This window comes from Gavia stellata, chromosome 10 (assembly GCF_030936135.1).
Source record: "Gavia stellata isolate bGavSte3 chromosome 10, bGavSte3.hap2, whole genome shotgun sequence".
NCBI lineage: Eukaryota > Metazoa > Chordata > Aves > Gaviiformes > Gaviidae > Gavia > Gavia stellata.
In genome coordinates, this window is record NC_082603.1 from 8503424 (window position 1) to 8527486 (window position 24063).

General features: G+C 40.9%; 1 protein-coding gene across 1 annotated transcript in view; it reads right to left on the reverse strand.

Moving 5' to 3' along the window:
* Positions 1–24063, reverse strand: part of NOTCH2 (notch receptor 2) — an 88180-nt gene that overhangs the window by 25930 nt on the left and 38187 nt on the right. Inside the window, exons 6-17 of the mRNA XM_059822159.1 lie at positions 18151–18384; positions 17156–17311; positions 15839–16027; positions 14569–14682; positions 13269–13382; positions 9731–9964; positions 9114–9224; positions 7267–7459; positions 5563–5708; positions 4919–5038; positions 4657–4809; positions 1977–2205 (exon numbers count right to left, since the gene is read on the reverse strand). Of these exons, the coding sequence (XP_059678142.1) occupies positions 1977–2205; positions 4657–4809; positions 4919–5038; positions 5563–5708; positions 7267–7459; positions 9114–9224; positions 9731–9964; positions 13269–13382; positions 14569–14682; positions 15839–16027; positions 17156–17311; positions 18151–18384 (1993 nt within the window). The remainder of the gene's footprint in view (positions 1–1976; positions 2206–4656; positions 4810–4918; positions 5039–5562; positions 5709–7266; positions 7460–9113; positions 9225–9730; positions 9965–13268; positions 13383–14568; positions 14683–15838; positions 16028–17155; positions 17312–18150; positions 18385–24063) is intronic.

The window sequence follows — 24063 nt, forward strand, 5'->3', positions numbered from 1 at the left end:
CAAGCATGTTCTTCATTGAAATTATGTGAAAGTATTGGTATTGCTAAATCCCTTCCTCCTCTTTTCATGAGAACCTTGATTTGTAGAGCTACTCATACATGCCCTGGCAGAATTCAGATCAAAGGAATTATTCCCCCCCCAACATTCTGATCATAAGGAAGTCTGCCAGATTAGGTGTCCTATGGAGAAGTGACTGGGAAAATTAGGGGAAGTGATGCCTCATGCAAAATTGACTCCTTTTTCCTTCTAAAGAAACGCCTGCCAGGAAACTCCTGTTCCTCTGAAAAGAACCCTACATCAGACTCAAGATAATCAGTTTGATAAAGTACACAACACAAATTCATGCTCGTTATCTGTCCTGTGCACTGTCAAAGGGTACTTCCATGAGAGAAGCCACTGACTCACCTCCTTGAACTTCCACTGCAAGTTTTAAGTATCTGAATTCTGACTGTGATTAGCATAGAGATGTCAACATTAACCTATTTATCAGACATGTTCCTCTGCCTTGTGGGCTGAATTCTGTTTTAAAGAGAGCAAAAATCTGCCGTTTACATTCATGGCAGAGCAAGGAAGAGAAGACGGAGGAACTGTCAATCACTTGGCGTGTTTCACTGAAATCAGGTACCCATCTCCAAAAGAAAATGGCACTCTCTCATTGGCGGCTTCTCACATGAGACATGGAAGAATTATTTGAACCGAATTCAAATTAGCCAACCATCATGGTGCTATTAAGTATGGCTCTGTAAATTTTGGTTCGGAAGGTGTGACTGGTTTAGCTTGGCAGAGTGTTGAAAATTGCTACACCCTTCATTCATACCTGCAAGACTGGTTTCTGTCCTGACTGATAACGAAAACAAAACCAGGATGAACCTCAAGGAAGAATCAGGCATTCTGATAAAACACCCAACATAGTTCACTTGATTAAACAACTGTTGTGCAAATTAAACACACCCTCATCAGTGACACAATTCTGTTCTTAAGCAAAAGATGTTCAAATACTTCCTCCCCCCCAAATGCAATTTTATGAAAGATAAGAAAGATCTTTTCCTTGTGTGCAGAAAACGCATGAGAATAGCACGAACTTTGCATTTGGGCACCTTATTTGTTTCTGCTAACTGGACTAGAACAGACTGTTTTTTAGTATGTTTTTTAACCATTTCAAGCTTTATTAGAAATTGTGTCCATCTGAGAATCTAAAGTTACTTACCTCAATCCTAACAAAGCTTAAAATAAATATGCAGGCAGGAGATGGATACACAGGGTTAACTCTCAAAGTGCTTTTAAAACTACCAAGTGAACCATTTCTATGAGGACCAGCTGTTGAGCATTTTAACTCAGTTCCACACCACCCCCTTAGAATGACCTCAGGTTTTATCTCAACACTGCTAACCCACATCCAATCTGTGAGCATTAAAACATCTCTGATTATTAAAACCTTTCCAGTACAGAATTTGTGGATTTAGTGTTCCTCCTGGTTGCTTCTTCATGTTATTTGCAGTCAATAACTCAACTCAAGGCTAATTTAATTTTCCTGTCTTTCTGAGAGTTGGCCACCACTTCCATTTTTGTAGCTTTTGTCTTTCTCAACACAGTAATTGTTCATAACCAATCAATTACTTCCCCTTCCTTATGTGATAATGGTCTTATAAAAATACAGATTATTTATGTTTTAATAAGCTAGCATCTGTTACTGTCTTAACATTTGTTAAACACTGTCATATTCCTCCTATAATGGTACTAAGCTGCTAACCAGTCTTGCAAACAGAAGACCAACTTCGACGGGCAGCTGTCTTTCAGCTGGTATCCTGCACAAGGTAAGTAAGTCTTCCTTGCATGAATCACAAGTATGTCTCAGTGACAAAAGGCAGGGAAACAGATCCTCATCCTTAAAAACTGCCTCTGAGTAGGACTGACTTCAAGTCACGAGCACACATTGTGTGGCTCCTTCATGCAGCAGCACCATGAAATTATCTCACCTCTCAGTGCATTCATCGATGTTGTTCTCGCAGTTGGTTCCCTCAAACCCAGGCTGACACTTGCACGTGTAGCTGTTGACATAGTGGGTGCATGTGCCTCCATTCCTGCATGGTTCACTCAGACATTCATTGGTATCTGTTTGACATTTATCTCCATGAAAACCAGGCAGGCAGATACATGAGAAAGAGTTTATCCCATCCACACATGAAGCTCCGTTTTGACAGGGATCTAAGATAGAAGCATCACATTAAGTGTTAAAATGGGTAACAGTCAAAGGCCAGGCCTAGAGTAGTAGTTTTAGGAAAAAAAGTATCACACAGCCCAGAGTGTGGCAGATTACTGACAAGGTTTGCTGAGCCACTTTATGTAAGAAATAATTGCAACGCATTATCAATAACAAATTCACAAGAAGGTGTGGATCAAGACCAAGCTTCAGGGCCTAAAGGTTTCTCTGCTGGGATTTGTTCAGCCAAAACCAACAAAACCAGACCCAGAGTCTCTTGGTTTAAAATTCAAACTCTGATTTCTTGATAAATGCCTACTAAGAAAGAGAATATAAACAGCACAGCAACTGTTTCTTCTTCCTTATCAAGTCTTATTCATAAGAGAACTTGGACTGTTCTCTCTTTTCCAGACACTGCTCAACACACGAAAGAGCTTATGCTTCATTTTAAGCATGAAAGTAGTCCAGGCAAATCAAATATGTATGTGTAATTTATTATATATATGAGCACTTACGCATTACTGAGCACTTAGCGTTTTTCCCAGTATCAAAGGCTGACTGGGGAAAGGCTGGCAGAAAAGCTCACAAATTCATACACAACCTTGGATTCTCCTCACCTCTGCATTTCTTGACATTTTCTTTATCCCTACCATGATCTTGCTACTTGTGTATCACCATTTTTTGGTCTAAGCTACTCCCTACTACTGTATTCCTTCTACCTCCACAAGTACCAATCTGCCTGAAAGAGCTCCCACATCCAGTAGTTTCTTCCTGCTTTGCTCCTTCCACTTTTAGATTTAAGATCCACATTCCTCTGTCGGATACTGCCCCTGAAGCCAGATTCCTCTTCTACTCTGCATTCCCTAGCCCAAAAGCCTAAATATAGGAAGGCAGGGATGGAAATTGGGAGGGGGGAGGAAAAGGAGAGACAGAAAGGGGGATGAAAAAAAGGTTATGGAGCAGGGGGTTTTTTTGATCTATGACTATCTTTAAGTACTACTAAAATACAAACTGTAAAACGCAAATAGACTCCAAAAATCTCCAGTTCAGCATAAGTACAAGATCATTCTGTTCACTGGTAAATGAAGAAAACAGATGTGAAAGGTAATTAAAACTCATTTATTGACTGAGAAATATGCTCACATGATAAAAATTTGTGTTAAGAGACACACCTGCACCCATTTAAAGGTCATCTGACTACTGCAGAGAAAAAGCACATTTAAAGTGAGACCGGCAGCTATAAAATGTGGTGTCTATGGCAGCCAGCCATTTATGGCTGAAGCCAAAAGCTGCACATTAATTTTCTGTGCCACACATTTACTGACAGAAAAAGGACACTCGAGTATCAACTTTTCAGTAAGTTCTTGCTGTTGGAGGGTTTGTTTGCTTCACAGATTAAAGACATTTGGCTCAAGCCATGGAAGGTTTTTGTTATGCTAAATGAAATCAGCTGTAGCAGTAATTTGAAATTCTTCTTCAACCTCATAGGTGTGCTGCCTAACAGACAACACGGGATGAATCTCACAGCTCTCAGAACACTTAGGAATAGAGAGAGATTTCCCAGCTCTTCAAGAGAGAAAGATGAACACTTTAAAAACATTTTTATCTTCAGACACCCACATAAAAACAAACAGGACAAGCAGTAATTTTCTTGACTTCAGTAAGCAAAGCTCTGGGTCAATGCACCGTGACATTTTTTGTACTGTACCCGTTTGCTTTAAACACATGATACTTCTCAGGAGACTCTGTTTTTATCTGATGATGATACAGAATATGCCCAGCAAGAAAAAGAAGTTACTATGTATTTGGTTTCCCTTGTAAACAGCAGTGTGAAGGGCATGAAATTAACATTTGCTTTCTTGTAATTTAAACAATTGCAGTACTTTTCCGTGTATGGGCTACCCTCCTGCAACTGATACCTATTCCAGAATAGAGTGCCTTCCTGCTGCTTAATTTGCTTTCAAATATGGATTAACTGGAACAGCAACAGGACCCACTCTTCCCAGAGTGTTAACATCAGACAGAGACATTTCAGGAAAGACTGCTGTACCGCAGATTCCCACCACACCTCAGTCAAGCTTAACATTGAAATACAGGTAAGCCCTGCAGTGTTACTTTAACTGGGTGTATTAAAATTTCAGGCAAATATAATTCTTCATTTAACAGTGCTCCTTATTAAAGTATGTAAACTCTAAGGAACTTTTCAAGTTAAGAACCTGGGAACAGCTCCTGCTATCAGTTAGGACACTGAAGTCCATTTCTAGCAGCCGAACATGATGGAGTTTGACTGCCTCAAACATGCAAGTCTTACAAAGCTGACATCTGGGGCTGGGTTTTTTTTTTGGTAAGATATTATAAAAGAGCTTTTGGTATCTGTCAAGTAGCAGTCATCAATGGTACAGCACAATTATTTCTAGGAAAAACTGGAAAACACAGAAAAATCTGCTGATACTCACTTGAAAGGCAGTCATCAATGTTACTGTCACAGTCTCCTCCAGTGAATCCTGGCCGACATTCACACAGGTAACTACCTTGAATATTATGGCACAGAGCATGATTTTTGCAGGGCTTTGAGAGACATTCATCAATATCCACTGTACATCTCTCCCCTGAAAATGGAGAGTCCAGAAGTAAGACTCCTCATAAGGCAATGGTCGAAAGGCTCAATGCCAATACTGCTCAGCGTTGAAAGTACAGTATATTCCCCATCCACATTACCTTCCCAGCCAGGGGCACATTGGCAGGTGTAGCCTTCAGAGTCAGGAGATTCTTGGCAAATTCCCAAGTTCTCACAAGGATCAGGGGAACAAGGAGCAACCACTACCTGGCAGTTCACACCTGGAGAGCAGAAAGAGAAAAACCAGGAGAGTATGCTGCTGAGACCTTGGTGTTTCTTGGAAGAATGAAAAAAGAGATTGTAACTCACATGATTATCCTACACAGCAGTGGACAGCATTTCCATATCTCAAAAATATCAGCAGAAGGAAAAGGAGTTCAGAGCAATCCTCATGGGCTCAGTGGGTACAAGCAGACCGCAGCCATGGTAATTCCAAGTTTAATGCCCCTTCGATTCCCAGTGCAATTATGTATCCCAGTCTAACTTTCTTACAGAGAAAATTAAGCTAAGCTGCCACCAAGACATTTCTTAATGAGTCCAAACAAGGCTTAGATATGGTCTTACTAATTATTCTACTACTGTATCATGTCTACATGAACTGACTGTAATTTAACTTCATACAACCATGGCATTTCCTCCCTTGATTCCTATTTCTAGAAAGTTTAATGAAAACGTTAAAATGGCACTAAGGGTGCAACGGAGTGGAAAGGAAAAAGAGAACAGAAACTTCTCTCTGAATTTTCACCTTTGAATCCTTTCCTACAGGTACATCTATATCCATTCAACAGATCCTCACAAGTTCCTCCGTTCTGGCATGGGTTTGATTTACATTCGTTCCCTTCTGTTGAACAGTAATCTCCTATCCAGCCCGGGTCGCAGACACACTTGTACCTTTAAAAGCAAAACCAGCAGTAATTTTAGAACATTCTGAAATAAGTCCTCTACCAGCCAGTTTCTCCTGCAAATTAGTTTTGGAGAGAAAACCAGAAGACCTCTCTTTAGGAGAGCCCTAAGTTACATTTAGATTGCTTATCCCAGCTGTATAGTTTTGAAAATACTGAAAATAAACCCTCTCCCTTAAAATCACACTTGTCTCTGTTACAGTTTTCACAAAGTGCTCAGTCAGCCAGCAATATGTTTCTGCTTTGATAAGACCATCTCAACACATTTAAACAAAGACAGAAAAAAAAATTGAAAAAAGCAGAGGGGAACAATAGGTTCCAAAGATAACTAGACTGATTTAATACAAAGTAGTTGTTACAAATGAAAATAGCTGGCTGGGAGCAGAAGAAATCTTCTCCACCATGTTTCAAAATCTGAAGTAGAGCAGCACTCCACCCGTATGACATAGAACCAAGGACTTGGTGAATCACCCTGGACTCAGGCCACACAACATACACACTGGCCTCCCTCCCCATCATGCAAACAAGACTTATTTTATCTGGCACTGAGCGTAAGGTGTACATGGGCATCAATTTGAATGCAGATGACCGACAATAGACAAGATGAACCAAAACATTTGTTTTCCAAGCTTATATGGAGACTGAATCAGCAATAAAGGCAGTCTTCCTGCCAGCTCCAGGGAAAGTGCTGAATCCTGCCCTACAGAGCTACCCGCAGTGGTAAATCACTTCCTTGCCCAAGTGCTGACACCACTTTCCAGGATGCAGCACACATCTGGGAGCCACTGCTATGCCACATACAGTCAGGAAGTTTCACAAACACAAGCCCTACCTCCCCAAACCTGTTGGCTCCACAGCCCTGCGCTCCCAGACTCATCATTACCAAGAGGTCTGATTCAGGGCTCCTGAAATCAGCATTTGGTCTTCCTGGATGGGAAGATTCAGAAGCAACTACTGCCATCAAAATAGCCAGAAAGGGCTTTCCTTTTTTCTCTCAGGCATGCAACAGTGTGACTAAAGCTGATGAACTCTCAGTCTTGGATAAACTGTTCTAAGCCAAATACTGCTCTATGTCCTAGTGTCAAAAGTTGTCTGCCTGTTCCTTAATACAGAGTATTTGGGTAGCAAGAACAGCACTAGACAACAAAAACGGTCTCCATGCTCAATGTTTTAGAGTTTGATGGAATAGGTAGCTGCTGCTCCCCGAAGATTCAGTTTGGAACCATTTCTTTATTTTAATTGCATTCACTCTACTCACTTGAATTGCCAGACCTTCCCTTTACACGGTGGCAGTCCACCCTGTGCTACATGTCCACGCAAAGACAGCAAAGAATACAATGCAGGACAGAAAAACCTATCCTGAAACAGCACAGACTGCAGCTGGTGACTAAAGGTTTACACCTTACTGTGATTATGCCATGGGCAGCAGATAATTCTGGATCCTAATCTGAGAAATTAGAGAAAAATCAGAAACCTCAAGTCAAGGGAACTCTGGGCAAAGCAAGAAAGAAAAAGTATCTAAGTTTAATGTGACACTAAGTACTTACCCACTAGTAATATGTGTGCAGTTGCCATGTACACAGGGATTGCTAAGACAGCCATCTGCCTGTGACTGACAGTGAGGATGATGGTAACCTTCAGGACATACACACCGAAAGCCATTGACTTCATTTATACATGTTCCACCATTATGACAGGGGCTGGATGTGCATTCATCAATGTCCACATTACAACGTGGGCCTAGAAAAAAACCCAACTTATTAAGTAGTACTTCTTGTAAGAACGTTTGCTTTGCATGTCTACGAGAACATACACTGAGACACAACTTGGTAAAGCCAATGCAGCGGGACAGAGCTTGCATGCCTCCGTGCTTTAACTGAAGTCAAGAGAAGCATTTTTGAAAGATGCAGCACTTTTCTGTGCCTGGAAAACAGCACTTACACTCAACAAGTATTTACAAACCATTCAAGAACCTCAACAGAATTCCACTAAAAAACACTGGTTAATATGGATTAGGAAGGCAAAAGTCACTCAACTGTATCATGCTTGGAACAAACCTCTTGAGCTCCACTTGTCATAGCCCTGCTCTTCTGCTTTGAAAGTACCTACCCTTTGAACAACCAATACTGCCATACTGTCTGCAGTAAATATAGTTCTTGTGGTTTATTGCGCAAAAGGGACTCTAAAAAACACCGTTTCCTGTTTTGCCTGCCTCTGATTACGACTGCAAGATCCTTGAAGTAGTGACCATAAGATCTTGTGAGGCTGGAAAGCTAAACAAAGTGAATGTTGTAGTAAGTTGAAAGCATTTTTAACATAAGGAAAGGACAAAGTAACAAGACCCCATGCAAGGCAGCTCTTTAAATACTGGAATATGCCAATTCATCATATTACTGAATTATTTTAACAGCATAACACTAAGAAGTCCGGTAGGATAGCAAATATGGTATGCCAGCAACAAAGAAGACTGAAAGGCAAGAGTGATCAGGATCATGCCTCTTCCTGTTCTGGGGACTAAAGAGTACCACCATGCCAGAGCCAAAGGCAGGAAGGAGTGTCAGAAGTTTAGAAAGACTCCAAGAGAAAAGCATGAGACACATGAAACCTCTTAGTGCTATTTCTAATGCATTTCAGATCAATCCTAATTAGAATCATTCAGTAATAAACAGTAACAAACGTGATGAGAAAACTGTTATAAACAGTACCAACTGCCTTACAACAATTATTTTATGAGCACATTACCCTACATGGCTCAAAACATATTAAGTCCATTATAAACAGTGTTGAGTTGTGCTTTAGTCATTAGAAATAGTCCTTATGTAGATCTACAGTTCTGAGCATAGATCCAAAAGTGCCTAAAAGCTTCTATTTTCAGCCCTACTTTTACTGTATCAGATAAGTCTTTATAATTTAAAAAGGAAACAGAACAGACCACACTATGAAAGAGAAGTACTGAAAAAAGCAGGTTATTCAGTTGGAGTGGAGAGCAGCTCATTAGAACACTGAGTTAATGCTTTGCTTTCACAGAAAGAGAAATACTGTTCATGGTCAAAGCCCAAGGTACTGTCTAATCAAACACCTCTCTATATTCTCCACAATCTCTCGGTCCCTGGAAAGAAGCTGTAAATAATAAACGGAAGTCACATGGGTTTATTTGTTAGAACCATGAATTGGATGTAATTACCTAACAAGAATGGCATTTCACAGCACAGATTAGGCCATTTTTCTGCTTGGTAGAACTTGCTGTAATGTAAGACGCTGAGATTCAAAGATTAGAAGGATTTACCGAGATGCTAACTGAATCCCTTGCAGTCAGTATGTAAAGAACAGCTTCCTTAGCTACCTGGATAACTATCTTCAAAACAACTCAATGCTATCGGGTAGCTGACTTTACCTGTAAATCCAGGTTTGCAAGCACAATTGTAGCGATTAATGCCGTCAATACAGTCCCCGTGAATGCATGGGTTACTTGCACAGTCATCAAAGTTATTTTCACAGTTCACTCCTGGAAAAAAAAGTTATCGATGAATGAGGCGGCCAAATCTTACAAGGAAGAGAACAAAACTATTTCCCAGAAATAGTCAAATTAAGAATCCCACCTGCTTCAAAGTTACATGTGCATTGCTGCAACTTAAACAGGTGATGATGCAGAAGCACTGCGACACCAGGGAATGTCACCTGAGTCACTGGGTGCTGACTGAATACGACCCTAAACTAGTACTGAATGGTTAAACAAAAGAATAAACTGTTTTGAACACCATACCTAATTTTTTTTCTGCATGCTTGAATTTTGGGAGTAAAGAGGAGGTAAATTCTTCCAAGACGAGTTGCAGTACCAGTAAGGGTTAGGCAATCCACACAAACACCCCAAAATTCAGCAAGGACAATGATTGTCTCATATCATAAGTTTATCTCTGTATGCAAATTTAGCACACACCAGAGCACACATAAGAAATAATTAAATGCTTGAATTCCATTACAATCCAATCCTTCCACTTGTGCTTTATGTACCTGAAGTGCCCAGCAAACAGTTGCACTGGTAGCCATTCACCAAATCAATGCAGCGCCCTTGATGGAGGCAAGGATTGCTGTGGCACTCATCTATCTGCTCGCTACATATGGCACCCATGTAGCCAGGATTGCATATACATGTGTATGAATCAATTCCGTCTTGACACTCCCCATGGTGGCAGGGATCAGGATCACAGTTGTTGATATTCTCCTCACACAGAAGGCCAGTAAAACCTACGGAAAAATGATGAACAGGAGTAATTAAGAAGTTAACTGGCATGGTGCTGCAGTGAATGTAATGCAAATATAGAAAGAATCATATTAAGAGTCAGCAAAGTGGCAGACAGCACAAAGGGTAACTGGGCATCTCAGCTGATGCCCGTTTTCCAGCCCTGGAAAACGACACTCTTCCACTGCTCACAGCATTACAGAACATCCTGCATGGAGAATCCTGGCACTGGAAGTGGTTACCTTCAGTTTATTCAGAACAGTAGAAATGAGAGGAAACATGTTAATCTCCATGAGAAATATTTACTTGCATCAGCATAAACTATCTGAAGGCACTCTCCTGTCATTATTTCCTCTACACAATACTAGGGGCGTTGACTTTTTTCGTATGAGAAATTACCAGCAAAGATGCTGCAGAAACCTGCCCAAGGGAACTCCCTTGGCTCATGTCAAAGCTTCTGTAGCTCTGCTTATTAAAAAGTTTCTTGTCCCTCTCATTGGGAAACCTTTCAGTAACTCCAATCAAGCACCAACTGCAAATTTATGAAAGACTGCATGCAACCTCTTCAGTTAGGAGCAATGAAACCAGCAGCAATTTTTTTCATTCTGCTTCAGCTGGGAAACATCCTGAGCAACAGAGGAGGACAGAATCTATTCACCAGAAGGGCTAAAACAACAGTTCAGGAAGCTAAGAGCAGCAAACAACTCCCTCAAGAGCCCTGTTTCCCATGATGAAGCAGAGCTATATGAAACAGGGACAACTTAAAAATAAATCGTTTTCAGAGATGAGGTTTTGGAGCAACAGCTCACACTGCCTTCCAGCAGCTGAGGACTAGGAAGGTAGAACTTCAAATTTCAGACACCAACTGGAGACTGATACAACCCAAGCTGCAGGGAATTTCAACAGCTGAAGAGTGATTCTCACCTGAGTATTATAAGTGGATAACAGGCTCCCCATTTTTCATACAGGTTTGTGGTTATTTCTCTGGTCAAACATACCAGGTGACGGCTAACATTTCCAAGTTCTGCGAACGTATGCATGGATGAATGGGTGTGGAAGTAGGTGGGGAGAGGGAAGGGAAGCTAGTTAGAGAGATGGATATAAAAAGATGTTAGGGAAGGAAGAAAAACAAACCGATAAGAGGACGAACAGTGGCAAAAAAAAAAAAAAAGAGAACAGAAGCAAAGAAAAGAGGAAAGACCTAAGACAACTCAAGAAAAGAAAAGCCATGATCTACCACTGGGAAGGAGAAGTGGAATAATGCCAGAAGGGAAAGAAAAGACAAAAAGCAAGCAGTAAATAGAGCTATCTGTACAGCATTTGGCCAAACATTTTGCAGTTTTCAATCACTTCAGCAGCTGGCGATTACCATTCAGGGAACACACATCACTCATAATACAAGATTAACAGAGCAAGAACATACTCAAACATTATTTTCCAGTAACTGGCCTGCCCCAATGATGAATTCCACATTTCAATCTTACCAAAGGCTGTCAATATTAAATATAACACTTAGCATACATTCATTCAAAAAATTATTACCTTGCCTCCTATTGTAGCTCACCTGAGCCACTCGAAGATCAGATATATTTCTCAATCTCTTAACTGAACATAGCTTATTGAGACACCATTTCCCTCTTTGCAGTCAAGAGTTAGACTAGAAAAAAAACCTTGAATATAGAACATAAGAATCCCTCAGACAGGACGGAAAAAAGCCCTAGTACAGAGTCCCTCTTCCATTTTCAGCCAAAGCAAGGATTTTACTAAGAGCTGCTGCTTCAGCAACACACATTTGGTTGCTTTCAGCCTGTTCCTTGAAAATGCTCCATACATCATGTGCCTTCACGGAAGCAGTAGTCTTCCCTCCTTACCTGGAAAACCTAGGATTTCTGTACTGAGGTGGTTCCAGCAGTTTAGTGCCCAAATTCAGAACAGGTTTTCCAAGGCACAGCTCTCCACATTGTCCTCCGCTACACGACCCAAAACCCTCCTAGGCCCGATAAGCTCTGCACTCTTGGTGAATGAAAGCAGTCAGACCACACACCAGCTTGAGAAAGACTTTCTAAGATAGTTTCCAAGTTTGGAGAAGATTTGAGCCTTTTCTTCTTTTTGCAGGTGTCAGCTTATTCTGTCCCATGCAATAATCAAAAGGAGAATTCTGATAACAGTAATTATTCCTCTCCTGATTAGAACTACTGCATTCCCCTACTTCCAGCAAAATCATTGTTTCTTCAGGTACTTTGGGGAAGGGGGAGAGGGGGTGTGTGAAAAGACTGGGGAGGAATTTTTAGGCTAATCTCTGCTATATCCTGTATAATACATAATAAATTAGTGAAGTCAAATTTGCCTTAACAATTTGATTATTGGCATGATTCAACATGAGAAAAACTGCACATAAGTCTAGCCAACCGAACGGCACACTTCTGGGACAAAGGTAGCTCCAGGAATTGTTCAGCCTCTTCCCTAAAGCCAAAACATTCCACTCCTGAATCTGCACCATGAGCAATGCATCAGGCACCATTAACGGAAAGCAACCAAAAGTCGTTCCTTACTTGAGAGTTAAGAATGTAACAGCTCTGAACTGCCCATACCCTCTTATTTGACCAGATGTAAAAATTAAGATAAAATGTATCTACATCACTCCTAGAGGTCTGAAGATAAGAAAATCCCATAATTAAACCTGACACTTCTAAATGTGTAATTAACCAAGTGGTAAAGGAATTCAGTGCATTCAAAAACACCACCTCAGTTCCATCCACAGCTCTGTAAAAATTCTTGTATGATGCTTGACAAATCATTTTAACTACATTCTGGCAGGCAGCTACTGTGTGGTATTTCTTCCAGTGGACACAATTTTTACTGCATTTCAATCTTCCACTTTTGACGTAAAATAGCCTGACACAACAGAAATCAGAATACACGGGAGTACTGCTCTGTCCATCTCTTGTTCTTCAACTGTATACTATATAATCCAGCTTGGAAGAAAGAAAGGTAAGCCACAGATAAAAGGCTTCACACTGCTGTTTTTCTGCTCACGGATTCCATAGTCAATACAGAAGAAGCTGTCTCCTGGGAAGTAAGAGATGGGGCTGAAAGAGGGAGGCCAGAACTCCCATCAGTTGTGATGTCACAAGTGAAAGGCTTTCTGTACTTAAATGCTATTCTACGTCACAAAGGAGTAGAGAAAGCTTTGCAACAAACAAGAAGCATTTCAGAGAAAGAAAGAACGCTGACACTTCTTTGACCACCCCTTGATGTATTTAGGTTAGATGCGACCTCCAGTCCTGGGGCTCTGAACACAAGACTAACCTGTAGCACACTGGCACTCATAGCCATTGGGATGGTCGATACATTTGGCTCCATTGAGACATGGTGTGCTGGAGCAGTCATCTATATCAATCTGACACACAGCACCACTGAATCCTGAAAGGCAGAAAAAAAGATAAAAATCCAGAAATAATTTGAATCAGTTTATCTAAACAGCTGCATTGTTAGGAATTACTTACTAGCAAATCCTTAAAACCACCCAAATGTAAACTCAAGTAAATCTAAACTCAATTGCATCATTAAGCACACACACCACACCCTGGGTGGATTGGTTCCTCATCCAAACCACTGGCCAAAACAGTTTCTATCCTCCAGGTCAAAGGAGCCTCAGCTTGAAAACGTGAGATGGCCAAGTCAAACAGAAATAAAGCAGATAGAGCACAAGTGGTGTCCACCACTGGCCAGTATGCCTGTCTATAAAACTGAGAGGCCACCAATAAAAACTTCCAAGTAATCAAAGCAAGTAACTTAAAATGAAACAATAATGCGTACATCACTAGAGCCTTCAGACTACAATTACTACAGCAGTGTGGAATGTGGTACAATACAGCACTGTATCTTTCAATACACTTGTTGAAATAGTTAACGAACTATCAATAGGTATGTCACATGATGCAGATCCTCAAGCACTTCAAGAAAAAAAAAAAACACAACTCCAGGAATGTTTCTTGGAGGAAGGAACCAAAGGAGGAGCCAGAACATTGTTACTCAATAAAAAGCGATGCAGAGCAGGCTTTTGCAAAGCATATTCTGATCTCAAAACTTTTTGTCAGCCGTCAGGAAGACAAGTGATGTTTACCCTATAGCTAACATTGATGTCTCAGCTCAGCGTTTGTCCTTCTTTTCTAAAGCGAAGACTCAATCCACCTCCCTCCTCATGCAAGCCACGTAAGCTATACTGATGCAAAAATGGCTTCTGCCTAAAAACCTCAGCAAAAGACAAAAAGCATGCAGAGGCTCTCATTTTTAAAATGTATTTAGAATTACTCATCTATATCTCACTATGATACCCACAGTAACAGAAGTTCTTGCTGCCAACTACCCTTTAAGGTGGATGTCCAACTCTATGTTTCTCAGCACTTATATCCCGTCACAGTTACAATCCTACTGTAACCAATACGTGTCTATTCTTATTTACCAGTGATTACAACCCACTCATTCAAACAGATGCTGCACTAAGACAACAGAAACTCACAAGAAATACACTGTCCGCGATCTCTCACTGGTTATCTATGCAGTTCTTGGTAAGGTGAAGCAGAAAAAGCTTCCAGAAATTACTTACCAGGAGGACAGACACAGAGGAAGCGGTTGACTTTATCAAGACACTCTCCATTGTTCACACAGGGATTACTTAGACACTCATCAATATCTTCTTCACAGTGAACACCTTTAAAACCTGTTTAAAGAAAACAGAAGAAGAGGTGACTGAAGGCCTTAGAAAAGTGCCTTTAAGAGTATATAACTGCCTCTTACACCCTTATACCAGCACTTAAAGTCTAAGCCTAGTTTCACTGCAAGTTTGCAGTCTGGACAGAACCTACGAGGTAAGAATATACACCAGAGGTTGAAAACGGACGTTGAATGTGTGTTTTTCACAGCTGCTGAACATGCTTACTTAATCAGTGGTAACAGGACAAGTTTGTGCCGAATTCACATCTAATGTTTTCTTCCACTTGATGAGAAAGGGTAATGTTTTAACACTTGGGAAGATACCAATATATTTGGGTATGCACCAATAGAAGATAAAAGGTAAAGAAACAAACACAGCAGATAGCTAAAAAGTCATGAGATAAAATTAAAGACAGAGTAAAAGAAAAACATTATGAAGGGTGAAATACTTGGGACTAGAGTTCCACCTTTCAAAACAGCTTAGATATTAATAAAAACTCATTCTGGTTTTCATTAAATCAGCTGATCACCTGCAGGGGTCACAATTCTTTCATTATACTTTATAAGATTGTGCAACTGGCAACTTGCACCCTTTTCTTTTTTTACCACTTTCTATCAGAAACCAAAATAGCAGACTACGTAGGTCGTTGGTGTGCTGGACATGTAGATTTTACAAGCACGATTTCAATCAACTAACTTTTTGACAGTTATTTCCTCAGGTTCTCGGGAGCTTGCATCATTTGGGATATTTTAAGCAGAGAAAAAAACCAAACACTATTATCCAGAATCATCATATACATATCTCAAAACACGCTCTTTTAAAATTTTCACCTGCTTTGCTTTCACAAAGTTTCTGCACATGCACTTTACCGGGTATAGTAACAAATATGTTCACATATACTCCAGCTCAGAATGCTAACTTCCTTTGCTGATGTAAAGATTGGTTTCTTTCCCAGTCCTCTAATTGCTGTCTCCCTCCGCCACACAAATGCCAAGTCCTCCTGGCTGGTGCTGCCGCAGCAAGCTCTCTCTCACCGTTTCATTTAGCCTCACCCCTTTGCAATTTTGTGTTCCACCTCACAGAGCTGGCAACCCTCCCTGTGCTCTGCCTTCCGAATTCTTCCTTTGCTGGAAGCGCCGTCTTTGTCAGAAACAACCCTCACCTGGCATACAGAGACACGTGAATCCTCCGATTTTATCCAGGCAGGTGGCATCGTTTTGGCATGGATTCGAATGGCATTCATTGATGTCCATTTCACAGCGAGGTCCTGTGTAGCCCTTCAAACACTCACAGTGGAAAGAGCCTTCTGTGTTTACGCATTTGCCAGCATGTTCACACGGATTGCTGTTTGCTGCAAGAAAAATATATGTGTGTGTGTGTCAAAACCTCTCCTCGAAGCAGGAAAGCCACAGCATTCTTTATTAGTCATGGTCTTTTCCAGTGGTCATTCCTTTCTGGCAAGTAATACTGAAGAAAGACTGTTCATCTTTCTGGGGAAAGGCTACTGTGTTTAAAGAAGACATGTGGCAGTTACTTGCCTGTCAGAGGCAAAAAGATAGATTGTCGTCATTACCAATGGACCAAAGGAACAACTCTGGTCTGTATTACTAATGACAGTTCTTAAGAGGAGAGTATCAACTAGCAGGGATTAGAGAATTAATGATGCTTTCAAGGCCTTATCTTTAGATCATCTTTTACATTTACTTCGCTCCTGAGGCTCACAAGATGCCACCACAGCCACAAAACAACCAAACTAGTCCTTCGTGTGTTTTCAGAAAGGAACAGCACTCTTGTCTAAGGCAGACTGAGGAACGAAATTCAAAGCAGAGCTTCCTTCCAATACTTCCATGAGTGCTGGTTAGGTATTACCTTCATGCATCACACTCTAGAAACATAAACTAGCACTCACAAAATAATAAGCAAGTCTGGGAGAGTCCAGCTAATCCCCAAAACAACGCAATAGCATGGTATCAGAGATCTACAGCTTTAAAAGCCCACATGGTCACCAGTCTGGGAAGGCACTCAAAAGATCCAGCCATATTCTGGCTGTCAAACACCCTTGATATATTTCTACCAAGGCAGGAGCTGCAACAGCTCCCACACAAACGGCGGTACTTTGGTTGCACACTGCAGTTCTAAGGGTCAGCTTAATTACCGCATCTGTTTGCGTGCACTCCTTGCACAATGCTAAAGCCCTCTTGCACAATGAGGAACGGTTAAGCATCTCACTGCTTTTCATATTCCAGAGGCTAACAGTTCAAACATGGACAGCTATTCTGACTCAGCCCTTTGCCCCAAGCCTCACACAAGATTTAAAACTCATCTAAAGACACTGAAATGGAAGGGGAAGAGCAGGAAAGGAGTCACACTTCTGTTGAGAAGCTATGACAAAATGTGTATTCTTGCCCATCTCTTGGTTCATAAAGCAAACGACCCCACTCCCTGTTCTTGTACTTACAAAGAGCAAACAGAAACTCACCCATTGCACATTCGTCCACATCCTCAGTACAGTCTGCTCCCTTATGGCCTTGAGGACAGGTGCAGATATAGTGTCCATTCACAGGATTGGTATCACACAGAGCACCCTTCTGGCATGGATTGCTAACACATGCATCATCCAAGTGGCACAGAAGACCTAGAGGAGCATCCAAGAGTTTATTCAAAAAAGTGAGATATAGCAGTCAGACTGTCTGTTACACAATCAAATCCTCTGTCCTGATATTTCAAACAGACTCCCACAGCCAGAAGCCTGAGCAATATCTTACAGGCTTCACCCTATACGTTACCACACAGATTTCACCACATGTTTATAAAACATTATATTTAAATACAGATTCTGTGACTTCAGAGGTGTCTCCAGCACTTCTGGAGCAGTACGATGGCGTACCATTACCAAAATCTCCTCCTTGGAGCAGTTAACTAACTCCTCTCTCTAACCCGCATGATGATGTTTCTGACAGCTGAAAACACAGGTGCACATGAAGCTCGCTTCCTTAATTCAGATCTGCTGATTACCTGTATATCCAGGTAGTAGTTCGGAGACCTTTGTATTTTTACCTACCATACAACAGCAAATTTTCCACTATACCGCTAAGGGCATCCTCACTCACGCAAAGATATCTAAATCTGCCTTCTAGACTTTTAAGTACAATTATCATAAGTGGCACAAAGCAAGTCACCCTCATGCGTAACTTCTCAGGCAAATACAGGTCCTTGCTAAGCACTAGAAAAAGATCTGCTTTCCTTGCAATCTAAACTGTAATAAGTTTGTCTTCCAGACTAATACAAATACTTCTCTGTCCCAAGCTACAGAGGTTTAAAAGGTCTTTGCTCGTGGACAGCACGTGTTTCCTTTTGTTCTTCCTGGTTTGGTCACAAAGTGCGTAAAATAAACACATCACTTAAAGCAAATGTGTAAACTTCAGGAAGTATCTTCTATGAAGCACCAGACCTATGCAAGTTTTCTGCCCTTACCTGCCTTTCCTTCCGGACAAATGCATGAAAAAGAAGCTACTCGATCAATGCAAGTAGATCCGTTAGCACAGGAGGCAGTGAAGCAATCATCAATATTCTTACTGCAGTCGTCCCCACTCCAACCATTGACACAGACACAGGCATAGCCTCCGTTGTGGTTGGTGCAGGTACCGCCATTCTGACAAGCGTTGGGCTGGAGCTGACATTCATCAACGTCTTCAGTGCAAAACTGGCCTGATGCACAGAAAGAAACAAGTTTAATAAAAGTTCAGACACTCAGACACAAGACAATTCTTGCACAGACAACATAACCAAGGGAAACACTGTAGTCCAACTTGATTGCCACTTCTTATTTCTAGGACATTCGAGCCTGAGAACTTCCAACAACACTGTCATCAAATCAGGCAAGGACAACTAGCATTCCTAAATGACCCCAAAGTAGGAGCTGAACTGCAAGTAACTTTAAAAAGGCACAGTGTGAGAGCCAGCAGACAGCCTGCAGTATATGAAGATAGGTCTGCGAGGATGTGAGAAGCAGAAAGAACGAAGGTCTGCCTGCAGAGCAGCCAGAGGGACTAAGGAGAGAGACGATGGCCTCTCAAGAAAATCTTGGCCAAAGCAGCGTCAACAGGTCAGCAGCATAGTGACTTTTGTCAGGAGAACTTAATTCTTTCCTATATAATTATGCAATGAATATTACTTGGTGAGGAAGAATAGAATTCTTGAGACTCTTCTACCTAAAATATTCATTTTCCTTCCACTAGATATTTCCACAGACAACCACAAATAGTTGGGGGTTTCTTGGTTGTTTTTTGGGGTTTTGTAGAGACAAAATAAATACTCTAATAAAATGCTTTAATGACTGGAGATACTAGAGGGAAGAAAAATGTACACTGTTTCAGGGAGTTTTAAGGAAAAGGACCACTGGACCACTAAGTATGAAATCAGTTTCAAGGGATGCTGAATTCCACAGTCACATGTATAGGAAGCTCTGTAATTCACATTTACTAAAGTATTTATTTATCCAAATCCATCTTGTGTCCACATCAAGATCAAGAGAACCTGCCACTTGCATCAGTATTTTGTTTCAACATTTATTCATCCTCCCAATTAAAGTTGCCCGGTTTACTTTTAAGCTGAAATTGTTTCACTTAAGTTTCAAGTCATTCATTCTTATTTTGAGTTTCTTGAACAGATAAAACCTAATGGCTAAGCACCAGCTCATTTCTTCCCAGGCTGGCATATGGGTGCACATGTGCAACCATGGAGTACTGGTCACAGTCCACAGTCTTCTTTTTGATAAACTATTTCTCCCCCTTCTGTTATGTTAAGAACTCTCCAGCACTGAAAGTTTGCCTTTTTTGTTGTTTTTTTTTTTTTAAATACTTCCTTATAACTTGTTTTTACCGCCTTTCCTAAAATGTTGATACAATGTACATAGCACCAAAAGACTGCCCTTTATCAGAGAATAAGATTAGATTTGTTTGATGTGACACACAGAGTCATTAAGGTTGGAAAAGACCTGTAAGATCATCAAGCCCAACCACCAACCCAACCCCACCATGCCCACTAAGCCATGTCCGAAGTGCCACATCCACACGTTCCTCGAACACCTCCAGTGATGGTGACTCCACCACCTCCCTGGGCAGCCTGTTCCAATGCTTCACCACTCTCTCAGAAATTTTTCCTAATATCCAGCCTAAACCTCCCCTGGCGCAACTTGAGGCCATTTCCTCTTGTCCTGTCACTAGTCACCTGGGAGAAGAGACCAACACCCACCTCTCTGCAACCCCCTTTCAGGTAGTTGTAGAGAGCGATGAGGTCTCCCCTCAGCCTCCTCTTCTCCAGACTGAACAACCCCAGCTCCCTCAGCCGCTCCTCATCAGACTTGTGCTCCAGACCCCTCACCAGCTTTGTCACCCTTCTCTGGACACGCTCCAGCACCTCAATGTCCTTCTTGTAGTGAGGGGCCCAAAACCAAACACAGCATTCGAGGTGCGGCCTCACCAGCGCCGAGCACAGGGGCACGATCACCTCCCTATTCCCGCTGGACACACTATTTCTGACACAGGCCAGGATGCCGTCGGCCTTCCGCCCCCCACCCCGACCCCCCCAGCTGACATCACCTCCCCCCCAAGCTGGCAGCAGCTTTCCATCACTTGGGTCAAGACTCTTAAATAACTTCGTTGCTACTACCAAGATCCTCCCGTTTGTCACCTCCAGCTACTGTATCAGCTGCACACTTACACTTGCCTGGAATTCCCCCTGTATTCCAAGAATAAGAAATTCAAGAGCAGGCCACAGATCTTCCCTGCCAATTTGCCTGGGCTCCAGTTTATTCAAGTTTGCCAATTTAAAAATACTTATTAGACGTTGCTTAACAGTCACCTTGTTTATTAACAGCCCAGAAATTATGATGCAAGCGCACACACACCCTCCTCCAATACACAGGACTGAAACATTTATTGTTGGCAGGAATGTAAAAACATCCAGTCTTAACCATCTCCATCTACTATACCCAAACCGTGAGTCCTTTTGTTTTTAAAGTACTTAAATAAATCTTAGCCTTTGGCCCTGTGAACTCTGGCTTTTTTTCCCTTAGTGGCAAAGAAATAAAATTATTAAAAAGTTGCACAACTGACTTTGTTCTGTGCACGTGTTCCTTCCTCCAGTAGGACTACTTCAAAACAAGGATTTTATCGCTTGAAAAAACATAATAAAATTTTAACAGTAGTAATAATAATTACAACAGAGTATTCAGAATTAATCCTCACTTCCCAGTTTACTCAGTAAAACAGTTGGGGGGAAATCTAACACTTCATATTGTTATCTGCAAAACATAGCTCTCTACGTTATGAAAAAACAAAACCATGCATTTGCCATAATAGAAGTTGTTTGTTCATTAGCTTTCGATATCAGCTTATCGGTAACCAAACTGAAAAGAGTCAGTTATCTCAGACTGGTTCCTAGTAGTCGTGCGTATCTCACAACTCAACACAACAGACTTCCTTTTAAAAAAAAAAAAAAAAATCAAGATGTTATTTGCTTATTATAAAAGTGATTTTTCCTTCTTTTCTTGGAGGGGACCCAACCCAGATCAAAGAACGTACTCTCTGACGAACACTCATCCGTAGCGTAATCGTTTTGCAGAAGCATTCTTGCAGCATTTACATCCTCCTTTTGACTGCAGCCAATTTAAACTCAGTCCCACTAAAGTGTGAACAGCTTTCAGCGCTGAAGTTGCCACACCACTCTGGAGTGTTATGCCTCTCTCAAAATCACTTGCCTTCTGATCAGCTGAATAGAACTCCTGAAATACACCATTTTGTGGAGTTTTGTTGGTAGATTGGGTGCGTGTGTGTCTTTGTGGTTTGTTTGCGGTTTTTTGTTGCTTTTTTTTTTAAGCAAAGATGGGCAAACTGTTCCCTCATATAAACACTCTGGGTTTGTTTTTAACTTCCCATTTCAAATGTCACTAGTAATATCAACGCATAGGATTTTTTAAATTTTTTTTTTTCCTAGCACTTATTCTCCACTTCTAGAAAGGACAGTGACAAGTGACATCACTCATGTCCTTGCAATAACCCTATGTCCTAGGCTATTCCATATTCCTGCAGCCCTAAACTAAACCAAAAATTTAAAAGGTATATCAATGTCTCTGCAAGAGAAGAAACAAGCAGAACTTAAACTTCTTTGAGCAATTCAACTGTATATCAAGAACATACCACGTTTGAGCTCCTTAAATTTGATCTTCACTTAGCTTCTCAGATTTCTAATGCTTCTTTTGCAGCTACCAGATCAGAGTCATATTTGTGTTTAATTATGACTATGAATCAAACAGAGCTCCATCTTAATGCAGTTTGTTTTAAAAACAAAGGAAATGCAACTCAATATATGAGGGGCATAAATGAGCAATTAACTATTGCATTTTACTATTGAGTATTTTAATGAAAAAAACTTGTTCTTTATTGAAGTTATAATTGAAATCCAGACTCAACTTCTGGGCAAAAATATACAAATCAAAAGCAACATAAGGCAAGCAGAACATATCATTCTAACTCCATTAGTAAGTACTCAGTCTCATCACCATCAGGCAATGTAAGTAATAGTTCCAAAGTCTTTCAAAAACTATGTTTTAAAATACTACAAATCCCAGACTAAAGTCCAAGGCACTCACATTTCTTAACTGAAGCTGGTGAATTGGCAAGAATACAAAGCAATTTCAAGTTCAGCAATAAGGGCGCAAGCATTTTCAGTGAAGTGGAAATGCATTCTGTAGCCCAAAGTCTTCAAAAGAGAGAAAGAAAGGCTTTTTAGGTGGAGTGGTTTGGTGGGGTTTGGGTTTTTTAGATAGCCTATGATTGTTTATATGGTGTTTTAGAATCTTTAGGTAGTAACAACATGGGATTAATGGTCAATGTTGTAATTCTTCAACACAGGTTTTTGGAAGGGGCTTTTTGTTTGTTTGTTTTGGGTTTTTTTTGTTTGTTTGTTTTTTTGTTGCTGTTGTTTCTTTGGTCGGAGTTTTTTTTCCCCCCAGAAACCAGCACACACATTTGTAAATGCCTTTCAAGACCGCCCTCCCTCAAAGCAGCATCAACAATTCTTAGCAGGACTGCAGGATGGCCACAACCTCCCATTCTCCTGAAAGGGCTGACTTGCATGCAGTAGAGACTTCAACTCCTTGTGCAAATGACAGAAATAGATGAATATTTTGGCCAGGTGCTGCAAAGAAAAGATTTGATGTTTCTGTTGTTAGCAACCTAGGTCTTCAATTAGTGTCTGTCCTGGGAGCTCCCTGAATGACTTTTTCATGGCAGAGACAGAAGTCTCTTCCCACATAAAACAGGATTTAATTCTACAACTTCTCAGTGAATATTCTGCACAAGACTTCTCCCTGCCAGGTTAGTTAGGCGGATTTAAATCAAATGAGACAAAAGATCTCAAACAGTTTACTTAAGGGATGCTGCTTTGACTTAATTGTAATTGAACCAAGTATATTTCTTTGTAGCCATGTACTTGGTAAGCTTGTTTTCTGCTTTTTAAGTGGTTTAGGAAGACTCAAGTCTTTCCTTCACAGAACTGAAATTCAACTTCCAAGTGCAAACTCCATTATGAATTGTACAGCGTAATACACATCTTCATAACCCTAGTGCTTCTGAATGCCACAACCACTTCAGCTACATGTCAATTCATTGAGCTACAAGTTTCTGTAGGTATTTCTTTTCTTGTGCTCTTGCTAGTTACAACTACATTTCTAAAAGGAACCTGGTAAATATAGGGTGAACTAGTGAAGGCACGCACAAATACACTGACTGTACAATATTTTAATGGAAATGTAGAAACACACATATAAAAGACAACAAGAAAGGAAACACAAATTACTCCAAGAAGCTAATAAAAGCCTAACCTGACCTTGATATTTGCAGAGCCTGGGAAATGAGCAAAATGCCAACTCAGGTTCTAAGTGACCTTGTACAAAGTAAACAGCTAGTCCATGTGGTGTTTCAAAATTGAAAACTAGAAGTAGAAAAGGGAACAGCCTTCAACTCTTAGCACTTTTTGCCCACTATGAAACTAAGTTACTTCCTGCATATTTCCCCTCAGAAAAGCCATATGGAGTAAGACAGACATGTTTGCTGCTTTGATTGCTCCCATTTTCAGACCAGCAGGAACTGGACAGGAACTCCAGGAGCTTCTCTTTAGGCAGACACAGGATGCAGTGGTTCAAGGCCCCTCAAGTAGTTGTACCAGAATCCATTGATGAGAAACAGCCAGCCCCTTCTAGAGGTCTTTGTGTTAAAAAGAAAATAAAGCCTGATTTATAAAGGTAAGGCAGATAGCACGTGAAATGAGTACAGTCCTACACTGAAAAAGTAGAGCCTTAGCTTGAGCAAATAAGAATCTGCAACA